Source organism: Ambystoma mexicanum, chromosome 2q (genome assembly GCF_040938575.1).
Source record: "Ambystoma mexicanum isolate Mex_15411 chromosome 2q, UKY_AmexF1_1, whole genome shotgun sequence".
NCBI classification, from domain to species: domain Eukaryota; kingdom Metazoa; phylum Chordata; class Amphibia; order Caudata; family Ambystomatidae; genus Ambystoma; species Ambystoma mexicanum.
The window spans coordinates 1,282,213,451-1,282,228,442 of record NC_090924.1 but is presented as its reverse complement, the minus strand read 5'-3'; the positions used below and the strand labels follow the sequence as shown (position 1 = coordinate 1,282,228,442).

Below are 14,992 nucleotides of genomic sequence, written 5' to 3'. Positions count from 1 at the left end.
CTAAACCTTCCAGCCATCACCTCTTGTGTTTTGTCTCCTTAAATACCTGCTTCTTAACTACATGATTGATGGGCAAGCCCCACAATCCATACTTGGATAACTCAATCTCTTGTTACTCACCCTCTCACACTCTTGGATCTCCAACCTATCTCCACCTCTTTGACCCCACGCTCCCCTAATTCTCTCTGTACTGCCATTGGCTTCCCTTCATTCTCCCTACTTACTCCCCTACCACTGGAAAGTACCTGCCCCTAAATCCATCTGCACTCCATCTGGTTTCAAGACTGTATTGAAATGCACCTCCTTTCTCTGGAAAGAGCACTCGAGCTGCCTTATGGACTCTAGACACAGCAAGAGTCCATAAAGCTAACCCACATCTCTGGGTCCCACTTTTGTGACTTATGCAACACTAAAGCGTGACAGATGGAAGTTAAAACCAGCTTATGCAGTAATGATGGTGTCCAGTGATAAAGTCGCCTGGGAAATGACCGCCAGGGGGTGACATTTCACCAAAAATGCACCCTTGTTAAATCCAACACTTTCCAAAATATTGTACAATGGCAGTTTATAATATAATATTATACCCCTCCTAGAATATTTGGAGAAAGCATTTTAGTGGTCCAGACGAAATTATCACATGGAACCGAAATTATAGCATTGTGTCTTATCCAATTTTACTCCGAATATTGTGTAAATGTTATCAGTCCTCAAAATGTGCACTCTCCTCTAACCATTTGCATGTGATAATTGACTCTTGGCGGTGAAATTGTGTGCTGTTTGTATGAGAACTGAGGGGGAGACTGACTTTTTATGCATGGCTAGTAGCTGGGTAGTTAAAAGTTTGACCCCTGATGTTAGGTAAAGTACAAATAAGAAACAAGAGCACTGCAAAATCTCTCCTTCATTATTTCAATAATTACTAAGGCGAGCGATTGCAATCAAGAGTCACCTCTTTTCTTCTCCATCCAGGAGGCAGTGGTATTCCGAAATCTCCTTCTCCAGCTGCATCTTATTGGTGAGCAGGTTCTCGCGGTCCCGCTGCTGCTGCTCTCTGTCCCCTCGGATCTCTTCCAGTTCTGCTTCGAGTTTGGTGATGACCGAGCCCAGGTTCTGCAGCTCGATGTCGTGCCAGTGCTTGGCATCTTGCAGTGAGTTCTCCAAACCCCTTTTCTGTAAGGATAGACCAGTATCAATGGTATACAATTCACACGCTGGACTAACCTGCATTCAGACCCTAATTTACAGAGAAAAGACACATTTGTGGCAGATTTGGGTATAGTTGTCATCTCTTAAACGTGGCTGGCGAAAGATCACTGAATACTGTTGCTAAATTGATTAATGTTGAAAAAATCAGTCTAGATTAAGAAACAAACAAGAGGGGCTTGATCTAGGATTACAATGTAGTAATTAATTTGAATGCGTGTAAATCCCAAGGAGAGATATTCTTTAGGAGAGATATTCTTTAGGAGAGATATTCTTTAGGAGAGATATTATTTAGCACAAATGCATTACATTATATCCAGGATGTGTTGGCTGATGTTATTCCTCGATCACAAACCTGTCCACTCATCTTGAAAATTTGCAGGACCTGATAGTGAGCTCCTTATGTTTATTTACAGCATATCTATTTCTTGTTCCGTATCAGTCACGTGTCACCTGCTTTACCATTGCACCCATGCCTTTGGCTTTGACAATGGCCTATGTCTTGCTTGCCCTTCCTTGCAAATTAACATCAAACGGATGCTAACATGTTTAGAGGATTTGTATCTGTTCAGGGGGATTTTGCACACTGCGTCCGGATGTGCAGTCTGCTTTACAAAGAGATCTTGGTGTTATCTTATCCAATGACTAGTGTATGAAGAGACTTGGGAATGTTGGGGTACAAAGCGAGATCTTTAACTGGTATGGAAAGGATTTTTTGGAACCACTGTAAAATTCCCCTGCAGTGTAGAGTCCAGCTACAGAGGTCACTTTTCACTTCTCCAGGAGGATAACGATAGACTAGAGAAGGGGTATGCAACCATTGGCTCTCCAGATGTTATGGACTACAAATTCCACCAGTACCCTCCATCATAGTTAATGGTGAGGGATAACAGTCCAAAGCACCTGGAGAGCTGCAGATTGCAGATCCCTGGACTAGAGGCAATACACAGGAGGTCAAGCACAATGGGGGAGGCTCTGCACCAAAAATATTACTGAAGGAGATGCAAGAAGTGAAATCTGAATGGTCTCAAAAGGAAGTGGGAGAGAGGGGTTTAAGAAAAGTGCTTTTAATGTCTCTGGACAGAGTATGACATGGAGGTGTGCATACATCAAGCTGTGGTTATAGAACAAGGATTTGCAATATGACTTCTAAGGGATCCAAGGTACTGAGATTAGCAGAAGGGTGTTCCCCACAGTGGTGGTGGTAAATTCCTGGAACTGCCATTGAGTTGGTCCTTACCTGATGTCAGTACCTACATATCATGACACAAGTTGGTCCTTACCTCATGTCCGTACCTACATATCATGACACATCTCATCTTTGAGGGAGATCGATCAGAATGTCAACATGCAGGCCGCGGTGTGGGCCCACTTGTTAACCATCCAAAATCAACACTTGATCGCGCCTTGAAACACTTGTGTATGGGCGCGTTATAAATGCCATATCATATCATATCAACACTGAGCCCAACACACACAATCAAGCACCGTTCCTGGGACAAACAAAAAGTCCCAGCACCAAAGTAAAAAGCATAGTGGTCACTCTTGATCATTTTATAATATGTAATGGCCCAATAAGATCTTTGGTTATCATCTCTCACCGGTTCTATGTGATTTCACCAAAAATATTTTATTGGAGGCATTTTTTAGCGATACAATTTTACCAGAAAGATACCGAATTTTCTTACTTTTTTATTTTGGGGGCTCTCCCCCGTAGGACCCTTCTTTCCCCCTGTTTCTAATGCCCCAAACTCCCCCCCCACCTGTTTTAACCCAGTACACCCCATGTATATTTATATTTTTTAATGTGGTATTTTTCGGTAACATTGTTTCTGCAGAAAATGCCTCTACTAAAAACGTTTTCGGTACAATCACTGGATACCCCTCTCACCACTTTCATTCTGCCATTCATCCATGCCTCATCCCGTGACAAACCTGCAGTTGTCGAAACCACAAAAAGCTTTAGGTTTTACCAGGGCCGTTGCTAGGGGGGGGCTAAGGGAGCTATAGCCCCTGATCTTTTGGTTGTAGCCCCGGATAGAATCTCAGGAGCTACAGCCAAAAGACTAGCTAGCCCCCAGTCCCAACAGTTCCGACATCAGCTTAGCACCGGGTCTTTTCCAGACCTAGCAACTCCCCTGGGTTTTACTACATACACCTTTGTGTGCCGTGGGCTTCAGAGTCATTCACAGCGCTTTAGCTAAGCCTGGTTTTGGGGATAAATGTTTGTTACTCAACTTTCTGAGGACTCTTCACAAACATTCAAGTAATGTCTGAGGGACTTTCAAAATCACTACCAACACATGAATATATCAGAAAAAAAGACTCTGACAGTTCCACAACTGAATCCAATTCTATATCCCTAAATCTTGCGTGTGGCTCTCCGATTGTTGGGGGCACAGAGGGGGATTTCGGCTCCATCTGTACTACTGGCACTGACCAATGATGCTTCAGTCCAGAACTATCGAACATCACCACTCCCCAAACACGTCCATCAGTGTTCGTAGGCTGACTTTGTCTGATGTCACCCGTAGACATCTAGGTCTTGAGCTGATGTTATGCACTGTGCATATAAGGAGGAGGCACATATCTGAGCTGCCTTCATTGCACAATCTGCTGTGCGTGGGTGGCCTTGGGCTAAAGTGCAGTGTCCTCTACTGCTGTCTCGAGTATTGAAATCAGTGCCCAAGTCATCCAAGCATATCCCCACTTAGCAGGGAGGCACAGTCATTGTCCTGGGTCCTGACATGCTAGGATTGTACTGATATAATATCCTGCATTTGCTTGCAAAAATATGTATGTCACACTTGAAGGGTCATAATTATTTTGGGAAATCTTTTTCATTACATTCTGCAAAAGCTTGTTAACTCTAGTACCCTTTCAACTGAGTTTGTAAATCTGTCTCCACAACTTTCTGTGCACGATGGTTTGAGCATTAGTTCTTCATCGGGTGCAGTTGTATTGATGTTACATCGGCAGAGCTGCAGCAGAAATCCAGCCAGAATGGATTATTTCTGGGTGCAGAGGTCGCACCATTGTGCACCTGATGAAGTGCTAACATGTGTGATGTCATCTTTGATGTCCTGGGTGTTAGTCTTAGCAGTGCACGGTGGTGGTGCAAGTTATGGTTGCTTAGCTTAACATAACTGTTGAATTTCTGGGGCTTTTCGGTTTTACTTGTAACAATAACGTCCCTTTAACAACGTTTTTTTCATGGAATTCCATAGCTTTTTGTTAGTGCAATTTAACCATAATTTCCCTTTAACAAATTAGTGCAACCTAAACATACCTTCCCTTTAACAACATTTTTTCAATGAATTTCATGGGTTTTTACCCGTGCACCCTAATTTGCTACAACTAACTAATATCATACATACCCCCAATATAGCAACATTTGTCTCCAAATTAAAAAGTTTCGCCCTAAACTCTGCCATTCCCTACATTCTAGCATCATTTTTAACACTTCTATACACTTTTTGCAACTTTTCCACTCTTTTTGTGTTCAACGATGTTCTTGAATGTCTGACATCACCGCAGACCTTTCGGACTGTGTCACATGACTACGCAGTCACGCGCTGCATGGTGACATGTTCACGAACGGGTCAGAACTTTGTGAACAGGTATGTGCTTCGCGGACAGTTCGGAACTGCATTTTCCAGCTCAGCTAGGAACTTTGAAGCTTAAAATGTACCCTTGCACAGTTCCTACACCTATTCTTTACTCATTGGGCCTCATTACGACCCGTGCGGTAACCATGGCGCTAGTAGCGCCATGGTTGCCGCCGGTATTTTACCGATTCCGCCATGGTGAATGGCAGAATTACCGCCCCATTCCAAGGTTGGCGGGGCGGTAATTCCCCATTCACCATTGGCCCTTCCCCATTCCCATTTTTGCCCCCATAAGGCTCAATGGAAATGGGCAAGGCGGTAGTTACGGTACCGCAAATTGCAGTACCGTAATTACCTACAAGGTCCCTTTGCGGGTCCAATCCTTAACGGCTGGTAAAACCAGCCGTTAAGGTAGGGACCCCAAAGGGACCTCGTAATTAGGCGGTAAGGGGTTAACGGCACTGCCACCTTTACGGCGTCGTTAACCCCTTACTGCCTGGGTCGTAATGAGGCCCATTATCCATTAACAATCTAGCCCACAGCACATACTTGGAATAATATTAGGAAAAATGCTATTTATCTTAAAAATGGCATCCGCTAGTGCCATCCCTCCCCCACAAGAGCCACTACCACCACTACCAGCTGGAGGACCTACACAACGAAAGAAGCACAATACTTCAAAAGACAATCAAGAAGACAAGGAAGATGAGGTAGAAGAAGTGCCTACCTCTAGCACCCAGAGAGAATGCGCTTTGCGTTTCTAGACACCTTTTTATGGTAAGCTATCACTTGCCCCAGACTTCATCTGTCAGTTGTATCTGCAGGTCTGCTTCCCAGCTATGCCGGGTCTGCGCAAGCACATTCCCCCTCTATGACATTAATGACTCATATATTCTGGATAACAAATGCCCTGCTTCTGAAATATTGTACAGTGTTTCTATTATTTCATCCTCCCGCAATTCCCTGTCTGCTTCAGGCCAGTTCTGCTTTAGTGAGGAGTGAAGCATACGTTATGTGTTGCCCTTCATGTAAGCCTGTTTCTGAGGTGAGTGCACTGAAGTCCATTGGTGTCCCCTCTCGTAGTACATCTCCAAACGTCGTTACCCCCATGGGTTCCCAATGCTTTCTAACATTTAGTCTGGGTTGTGGGTCCTCCCCCTTAAGTTTCACCAATGGTATCTGAGGTGAGGAGGGTGATTCTTTCTCTAGAAAGCGCCAGGCCCTATGCTATGTCGTCCTGCTCAGCGTCGGCAACAGCAGGGGTTTCGTGTCATGTGGCGCTTCTATCCAAATCACTTCCTTCAAAAAGAATGGGGTGCATGCTGCCTGGAGCAGCAAGGTGTCCTGAGTCTGTTTGTCTAACAGCCAGTTTGTGATGAATTGTAGTTGGCACGCCACGAAATATGCCTCAAAATTGGGCACTTTTATACCCCCCTGGTCGTACGGACTCTGCAATTGTGTTAGCGCCATTCTGCATCTCAAATTGTGCCATAAAAAACTACGACACATAGTGTCAAGTTTCTTAAAAAAGCCTTTAGGTATTTTCTATGGGACGTGAGTGAAAAAAGTGAAGGAGCCTCGGGAGCACCATCATCTTTAACAGAGCAGCCCTACCCATCAGTGAGAGTTGTAATCTGGCCCAGAAAGCCATAGATTTCTCAATTTTGTCTACCGCTTTTAGTGTGTTTTGTATGTATTCTTTCCTGGGATCGTGGAAAATGTCTACTCCCAGATATCTAAATGTATTCACCTCCCACTTAATCGATAGCACTGGCAATGTATCCAGATGTTTCCCTCTATACCCTGCTAAGAGGAACAAGCACGATTTCTGTGCGATAATCGTGATACAAAATAGGGCTGCATAGCGCGCAAACACATCTAAGATATACTGTAGGTTAGTCTCCGGGTGCTATAAATATAACAGCATGTCATCAGCATACAGGGAGATCAAGTTCCTACTGCCTTGTGTAACTATGACCGCCTCCTGATATTCCTTCCAGAGATACACTGCTAAGGGTCCCAGGGCCAATATAAATAACATAGGGGACCAAGGGTAACCCTGTCTTGTGCCTTTGTTTGTCTCCATTGTTCCGAAATGTAGGTGCCTGTTTTGACTCTTGCTACTGGATTTCTATATAGTAGCCATACCCATTTAATATATGTGGGCCCCATGCCAAAATTCTTCCGCTCCGCGAGCAACCATGGAGGCCACAGCATAATAATGCGTATTGTCTTGGGTGTAATCAGTAATGTGGTGTAACCTCCTCAGGTTACATGTGATATTCCTATCCGGAACATATCCCGACTGGTCTGGGTGTATAAGCTTAGATATCACTTGCTTAAGCCAATTGGCCAATAGGGCTTTGAGTATTTTCCTGTCCAGATTAAGCAACAAGAGAGGTCTGTAAGATCCACAGTCAGTATTGGGTTTGTTGGGCTTCAAGAGTGGAATGATAATAGACTCCCTGAGTGACATTGGTAGGGCGCTTGTGTCTAACGCTTCATTCAGCATTGCTAACAGTGGGGGCGTAATGTCTGCAATGAATTCCTTGTAGAATTTGCTAGGCTAGGCAATCCATCTGCACCTGGGCTTTACCAGTAGGTAGCCCTCTCATAGTGGTTTCAAGTTTCTCTATGGTTATGGGAGCCTCTAGCTTGCCAGCTGCCACTTCATCTAGTTTCGGGAGATCTATCTGTGCTAGAGCCTCCTCTATCTCAGACAACTGTGTTACTGATTTTTCTGCATATAGCTCCTTGTAGCAATCGTGAAAACATTTATTTATGCCTTCTTGCATCGTATAAGCCTCCCCATTTTCCCCCACAATCACTAGTATCATTGCCAGCTTGGATTCATGTTGTATAGCCACGCCAGTAAGCACCCAGGTTTGTTTCCTTCTGTGTGTTGCCTTTTTACGTATTTCCAGGGGTGCATGGTCTGAGAGTAACCATGTTTTCGATTCCGTCATTTTGAATTTGCCTAGGGTTTCTCTATACCAGCTAATCTGTGGATATAGTGAATGGAAGTAGGTTGCTGTGTCGTGATTTGGTGTGTAAGTGTTTATAATACAGAGCTCTCTCTACTCCACGCATCCCTGTCCTACAATCATCCTACCATCTTTATCTTCAAAAGTCTTAAGGACCCTTAATGGTACTGATGGTGCCACCCAAATCATCACCCCTGTGTCATGATGCCTACCCCCGGGCATCAGGAACAAGGCCCTAAGCTCCGGGAGCAGGCATCCAGACATTTGTTTAAACCTCAGCAGCCCTGGCTAGGGGCTGTCTGGGTTCAGTCCTGGCGCCTTAGGCGCCAGGCTCATCATAGAAATCAGTCCTGGCGCCATAGGCGCCAGGCCCATAGACTTTACTTACCTGATGCAGACCATGCTGCAAAAGAGTCCAAGCCTACATGAGGCCTGGATGGGACTATTTTGTTACAGGGACTATTTTTTACTCAGGCGTGGCTCTAGGGAACTTCTTACCTGGAACTACTTTGGAGGCTATTTAAACCACACCCGAACAGCAGCACATGCTTTGCGTTATTCTGCATCCAGCAGCATGACGCTCACTGTGCCTGCAGCCAGCATCCAGTCTTCTGCCACGCCCGCATGCCTGCAGCCAGCATCCAGTCTTCTGCCACGCCCGCCTCGAATCCGGAGCTCCTAGAATAAAGAAGAAGAAAAGGACAAGGTTAGAAAACAAACTTATTTCAAATTCCTCACCTAATTCCGGAACCATTTCATCTCCGGACCTGGAAAGTACATCAGTCCTGCACGCGTCACTTAGCCAGCTCCAGCACGGTGCCATACTCACCAGTTCTCACAGCATCTTTCGATCCGGCACTGTCTCCATCATTTCTTTGCTGTAATCCGGCACCTGGGGGACACAAGAAAAAACAAGGTGAGCCAAGGGAATCAACAAATACAACATCTTACCACCAGAGACTTACCTGATTTACCACCGGCAGTATTATTCCATAACTCTCCACATTTTCATATGCCGCATCTGTAAAGAGGGAGAAAAACAACACGTTAACGCATGCAATAGTTACCGGACAGCGTTGGGTAACACAGATTCTTACCTGAACGCCAGCAGCAGCTACGAAACCTTCTTCTCACAAACTCAGTTGCAACTTAAGGAAGGAAGGGGACAAGAGTGAACATCGGGCACATTGAACTCTTTGAACTTGATACTTACCAATCCCGCCAGGGACTTCAGAGTCAATACTTACCGGAACTCTCCCAACGCCTTCAAACCAGTGAAGTAACTGGTATCTACGCGCCCCTGCAAGACACGCAGGATGGAGAGCTCATCTTTTACGAACATAAGGTGAGGTTACTAAGGGGATATCGGAGGTGATTAGTGGGGGAGAGTGATAACAGTTGGGAGGCCATCACTAAAACCCACAGGTGGTTAATCCCTGTCTCCACTTGCAGGAAAATACTTCTCCGGGTCCAGCAGACAAGACTAGGTGGGCCCGTCCAGACAGTCATCTCTGCACTACGCATCACGTTGAAGGAGACCGGAGCTGTCCGGGTCCGATCGACACCCCTGTGGGGTCCAGGTGAGCGTAACACCCTGTGGCATACGCCAAATATGGTGTGCCCAGAATCATGCCACTCCATTTTCTGGCCAGGGCGGCTAGTTTCTCCCCTGTGAGGCGCGTTTCCTGGAGGAGTATTATGTCAATTTTTTGGCGTCGCAAATATGTCATTATTCTGTTGCGTTTTGATATAACTATTGAGCCCCCTGACATTCAAGGAGGCTATTTTAAGTTCCCCCATCACAAATAGGGACTTCAGTCTGATGTGCATATTGTACATAACTTGTGTGGATCCATAGGCTAAATCCCAACTAACAACCTCAACTCCCATACCCTCCCCACAACAATTGCCCAGCTCAGTACCTTGTGCTCAGGCATCCCCGCTTCTCACTCCCGCCCCATTTGCTTGTCCTGGTGCTTGGAGTGCAGCAAGCAGATACTTAACTGCTAGTATCTGAAAACCAATCCAATCTTTGGCGAAGGACACTCCCTTGCAGTATGCTCCTAGATAGAGACCACACTGCTGGCTCCTGTAATCCACAATGGTGTTGGTACCCACTCCTTATGTTAAGATGACGCACACAATTGCCGTTGGTCGGCTGTGTCTGGCCTTCTCCTTATAGATCCTACATAGGTCCTTCAGCCTGTGGCCGTCTCGCCTATAGCTTGATTGTCCGCTCCCGCTTCAGTTGGAAAGTTTTCCGTCTCCATCCATTTATGAACATCTTCCGCGATGTCAAAGAAGATGGCTCGGTCTTTACTTATGACTTTCAGCCTTGCTGGATATAGCAGCATGTACTTGACGTTCGCCACCCGCAGTTTCCTTGTGACCGATATGAAGTGCAGCCACTGTTTTTGCACCTGCAAGATGTCGTTCGGGTATGCAGTGATGTTGGCTAATGCTTGCTGTATTGTTCAGACTTTCTGGAAGTGCTCGCGGATACTTTCTCTGTCTTTATAATTCAATATCCAGGTTATTATGGGCTGTGGCGGGCCCCTGGCAGTGGATTCCTCATCAGGGACCTGTGCACTCCTTCTACTGTGAAACCATGAGTGAAGGTCCCTGGGCCAATTTCTTGCAGCAGAATGTTCTCTATGAAGTTGGTAGGGTTCGCACCTTCTTCTTCTCCAGGGAGTCTGCTGATTCTTGCATTATTGCATCTTGTCCGCCCTTCTGCATCTTCGACTCTACCCTCAAGATTCCCCAATTGTTGCTCCAGTATCATTGCATCGCAATTTATCGAACATCATGTCTCAGGAGAGTCACATCCTGGCTGATGGCTTCCAATTTAGATTGTAGTGCGATCTTCAATGCTGATATGGCTGCCAGGACTTGTTGGTCTGCCTTCATTTGAGCCTGTTCTCCTTGTCATGATCGAGTCCCTGGCATGTCGCTCTCGACTGAATCTGTGGGCTTAGCGAAAGTGTCTAATGTGGGCTGCTTGGATTTATTTTTCTGGGACTTGGATGCCATGTCTGGACTGCCCAGGGCCATTTTGTATGCCCCTTGTTGGCTCCACCTATGCATATATTTGTGCTGTTGGTTGCCAGTCTGTGCTCGATGGAGTCTGCTTACTGTGTTCTAATGCCTCGATATTGGCACTGCAGCGCCTTCAATGTACTCTGTAGATAGGCTATGCTCCCAGTCTTGCTGCGATGGTTAGCAGCAGTGTGCCCTCCAGGGGGTTAGCTGTCTGTACTTATGTGTATTACACATGTTATACTGTCCAATTTATTCCCCCTTATGTGGAATGGCTATTGTCAGCGCACACCCGTGTGACTGTGAAGTCTCTGGAACTTATTTCAGGTCCTATCCACTGCCCCGGGGACCTCTTATGCTTGTTGGAGGCTAGGAGTCCTCTCGTAGGCCCCGTATGGTGCTCAGTTGTAGGCTTCACATGTAGGTGATTTTTTTAATTCACGTTCTTTTTCTCCCTCCCTTATATTGTGCCCAAGGCAATCATGCATGCAGCCTCATGCATTAATTTGTGGCTTTATGTGCGTGATCAGGCTACTTGCACTGTTGTGGTAGCCGACTCCTGTGTGCAGCCGACCATTTCCTTTCGGAATCCGTTATTACTTCAGTTGCGTATATGTGGCTGGTTACTGTCCGTGTCTGACTCTCCCATGTTGGCATGCTATCTGATGTTCCAATGTTTATGCCCTTAATATGGACCTTGTCATTGGGCCACTCCTGCAGGCATGGTAGATTGTGCTGTTTGGCAATCATACGTGCTCTGGTGACTTGTTTGCATATGCGTGTTCCCTCACAAACGAGACCATGGATAGTACTAGGCTGTTAGACCAGCAACGACCCTATATTATGTATAGTATGTTGGCCAGAAACCAATCGCATCATGTGACAAACATCGCAATTCTAGAATAGTCAATGTAACCAGAGGGCGTCCATTTTGTGAAATCTCGGCCATTTGCTTTTTTCCTTTCTGTAAAAATGCTTTGCAAATGTATTCTATGCTTCAAACTCGCACATAGTGCGAGGTCACGGCCTGAATGCTGAAATACTAACACAGACAGGAATGTCAAACTGTGCAGAAATACATTGTTTTTCTCTCTCACTAAGTCCTTGAAGTAGAGCAGAAGCCGCATCTAATCAGTAGTCCAGGTGCCGGCTTGGCTTGCAAACGCTGTAGTAAAGGCAGTTAAACCATGAATTATATTCTCCTAGCGGTGCTCCTTCGCGGAGAGTGGTATTTTCTGCTTCAGAACTGTCTGACCCTTAGCTCGTGAACCGAGACACACAGATTACGTAGTAAGGAATGTTTCTCTGATAAGAACATGATATCTTTGCTGAGCTAAGAGCTCCATGTTCCCCATAATAGAAAGCTGTCTCTGCTGTCTTTGCTAGAATAACTATGTTTAGACTGAATGTTATAATTGTCAATCACTGAACTCTAGCCTGTACGACATGTTTGTGGGTGGATCAAATTGCCTTCGTAAAGATTATGTATAATGTATATATATTGCTGCTAGAGCGTTGCTCGCTCTCTCCCATCTCACGATGTCTGGGAACACACGTCATGAGGCGTTGAGACCCAGTCGGCCGACTGAGAATACTTTGAAATAAACCAGACTTGTTTGGAAAACGAACCTTGTGTCTGACGTGTCACTTGGGTATATGGTTATTGCGCCTTAGTTTCCATATGCAGTCTTTATGGCCTAGCAAAGATGGCGCACGAATAGGGACCCTACCACTAATGCTCCATCGTAAACGTTGAAATTGAACAAGGCAAAACGATTCGAGGACGAAGCCGTCGAGCCGGGATCGGAAGGTGTTCGGGGCGCCCCTGTAGAAGTGATGAGACTCCTCTACAGATCTGTACACAGCCGATCCCTGATGGACGAGCAGCGCCCAGAGGGCATTAAAGCGAGGGTCCTGGAATGAGTTAGATTGAGCCAGACACACAGTCACGACGATTATTGGTTGCGTCTGTATACGGACGAATTGCGTCTTGAGTGACGAATTGGTTGATCAGGTGAGTCGTGCCCTGATTCTTAAATGTCCTGATATTGGTTGAGTGTTGTTTTTGCAAGATCAAACACCCAGGTTAAGAAAAGGGTAAGAATTAACCATACCTGGGAAATTGTCTTCCTGTTTAGTGAGTTTTTTTCACTGCGGTAGACAATCTTTGGAAACTGGCCAGGACGCGCCACCCGAAGGGTTGCCGGCACATGAAATGTACCTAAAGTATGGTGTAGGGGCAATAGTGTTTAATGCGATTTGGCATGGGCAGAGCAGACGTGTATCAGACCTTCAGTGGCCTAATAATGGGAGCTTCGAATTAGTACGTATAGAACACCTAGAATCAGTATTGCTACACAAAAAGGCGCGACCAGCAGCGTTTGACGTTGTAAGAGACTGGAGGAAGGAAGCTAATCTCCGATTGAGAAGTAGAGAGAAACACACGCGCAGACATAAAACGAATGTAGAGAAAGCGCTAGAGCATGACCAACATCAGCAAACAGAAGCCATTAGGAACATGGACAGGGCTTTCCAATTAGATGCACAGAAAATATATCCTCAGCAAGACGTGCATACATCAGACGAACTAATAAACAAAATATTGAATGAGTGAAGAAATGAACATCAAAGTACTGACCCAGTTGCACCTCCCCCTTATGTACCTCCCATTCCCGTTATTCCATCTGCACCTGCACCTGCAGTAAGCAGTTCCTCTCCCCCTGCGCCTGTGACATCATTTCCTCCACCGCCTTCAGAGCATGAGTTAGCCGCGTTAGCAGGCAGTTCTACAGAGATGGGGCCTGCGCAAGGAAGCATTAGACTGACTCGTAGTACGATTAGCAAAGAAAGGAATGCAGAACTGAAAGAATGGGCAGAAACGTATATTGATGATGGCAATGAAGTGGCTGTGCAAAGTTCCATATCTGATCATAGAGGCCTTGGTGAACAACATGTATTGTTAGAATGCATGGGAAGTTATCTTGTGAAAATATGGAGTGATTTGACCGATATAGTGGTAACGCAAGAATTCAATGATTTGGTTGTGCTTTTGAATTTGTGAGAGAATGCGACAAAAGTATGAGAACACGTAGGCCGATTATTTGTGTTTAAGCGAGAACTTGATCGATTGCATAAAGAATTAATGAAAAAAGATAAACTGCATATGTCGTATGCCCAGCAACATTTTTTTCCGCCGTTGAAACCTGTTAGTGAAGAAATGCGAATTTGTACGCGAGGTGCGCTTAGATGGATTACAGATGTCTCCATTTCCCCAATTGAAGTGCATGATATGTTTAGTCAGTACAGACCAGAAATGCAGACAAAGGTATTACAGGTCATGCTAGAGTACCTACACGATGAATGTATGAAGAATAAGATATGTTGTCCGCTGATTTAATGACCATTTACAAAAGAGCATTTTCACCTGAAACTGGAACAACTGTTTTTTCTCTTGATTTAGCTTTGTTGCTTAATAGACGAACAAATGTAGAATCTCCTAGTTTGCAATTACCCATGAGGAAAGTGCCTCCCACGTTTGGCCCGAAAGTAGAGGTTGGTGCCTGTTAGGGAGAATTCTCTCTTTAGGCTGAATTTCCTAACCTAGTGAGTCCCCCAGCAGCTTTGCTGGATTTATGGAGTTTGTTTTTTTCTCCTGCCAAGAGTGAGACTCTTTTTCTCCCACTCTTGGACATGCTTTATGGTGTTCCTTTGACTGGTAATGTGTTTTATGGGCTATGGGGTCCATTACTCCATAGGGTCTCATGTGTTTTTACTATGTGTGTTACATAGCACCCTCTGTGCAGTGAGTGACACAGGGGTGTCATAGTGACACCCCACCATAGACTCCATACCCTGGGACTGACTACTGTCTCCCAGGGCATGTAAAGTCACCATTGGCTTTACTAGTCCCAAATTATTAACAGAAACCGGTACAAATCATCATATTTTGGAAGTACTGGTCGTGGCAATTAGATTGTCCCGGGGTCTGTTAGTCGAGGGGGCACGTCTCCGTCCCCCCTGATCGAGTTTTGGCTGGTGGCAGTGAATACTACTTTTTATATTCGACCGCGAATATATCCCTATGGGATTTTCCCATTATTCGAGGCTACCAACTTTAATTATTTAATTCTCATAGCCTCGAACATACCGCCGGTTTAT

General features: G+C 45.4%; 1 protein-coding gene across 1 annotated transcript in view; it reads right to left on the bottom strand.

Moving 5' to 3' along the window:
• BFSP2 (beaded filament structural protein 2) overlaps window positions 1-14,992 on the bottom strand; it is a 234,573-nt gene that overhangs the window by 55,807 nt on the left and 163,774 nt on the right. Inside the window, exon 6 of the mRNA XM_069648705.1 lies at window positions 950-1,170. Coding sequence (XP_069504806.1) covers window positions 950-1,170 — 221 coding nt within the window. The remainder of the gene's footprint in view (window positions 1-949; window positions 1,171-14,992) is intronic.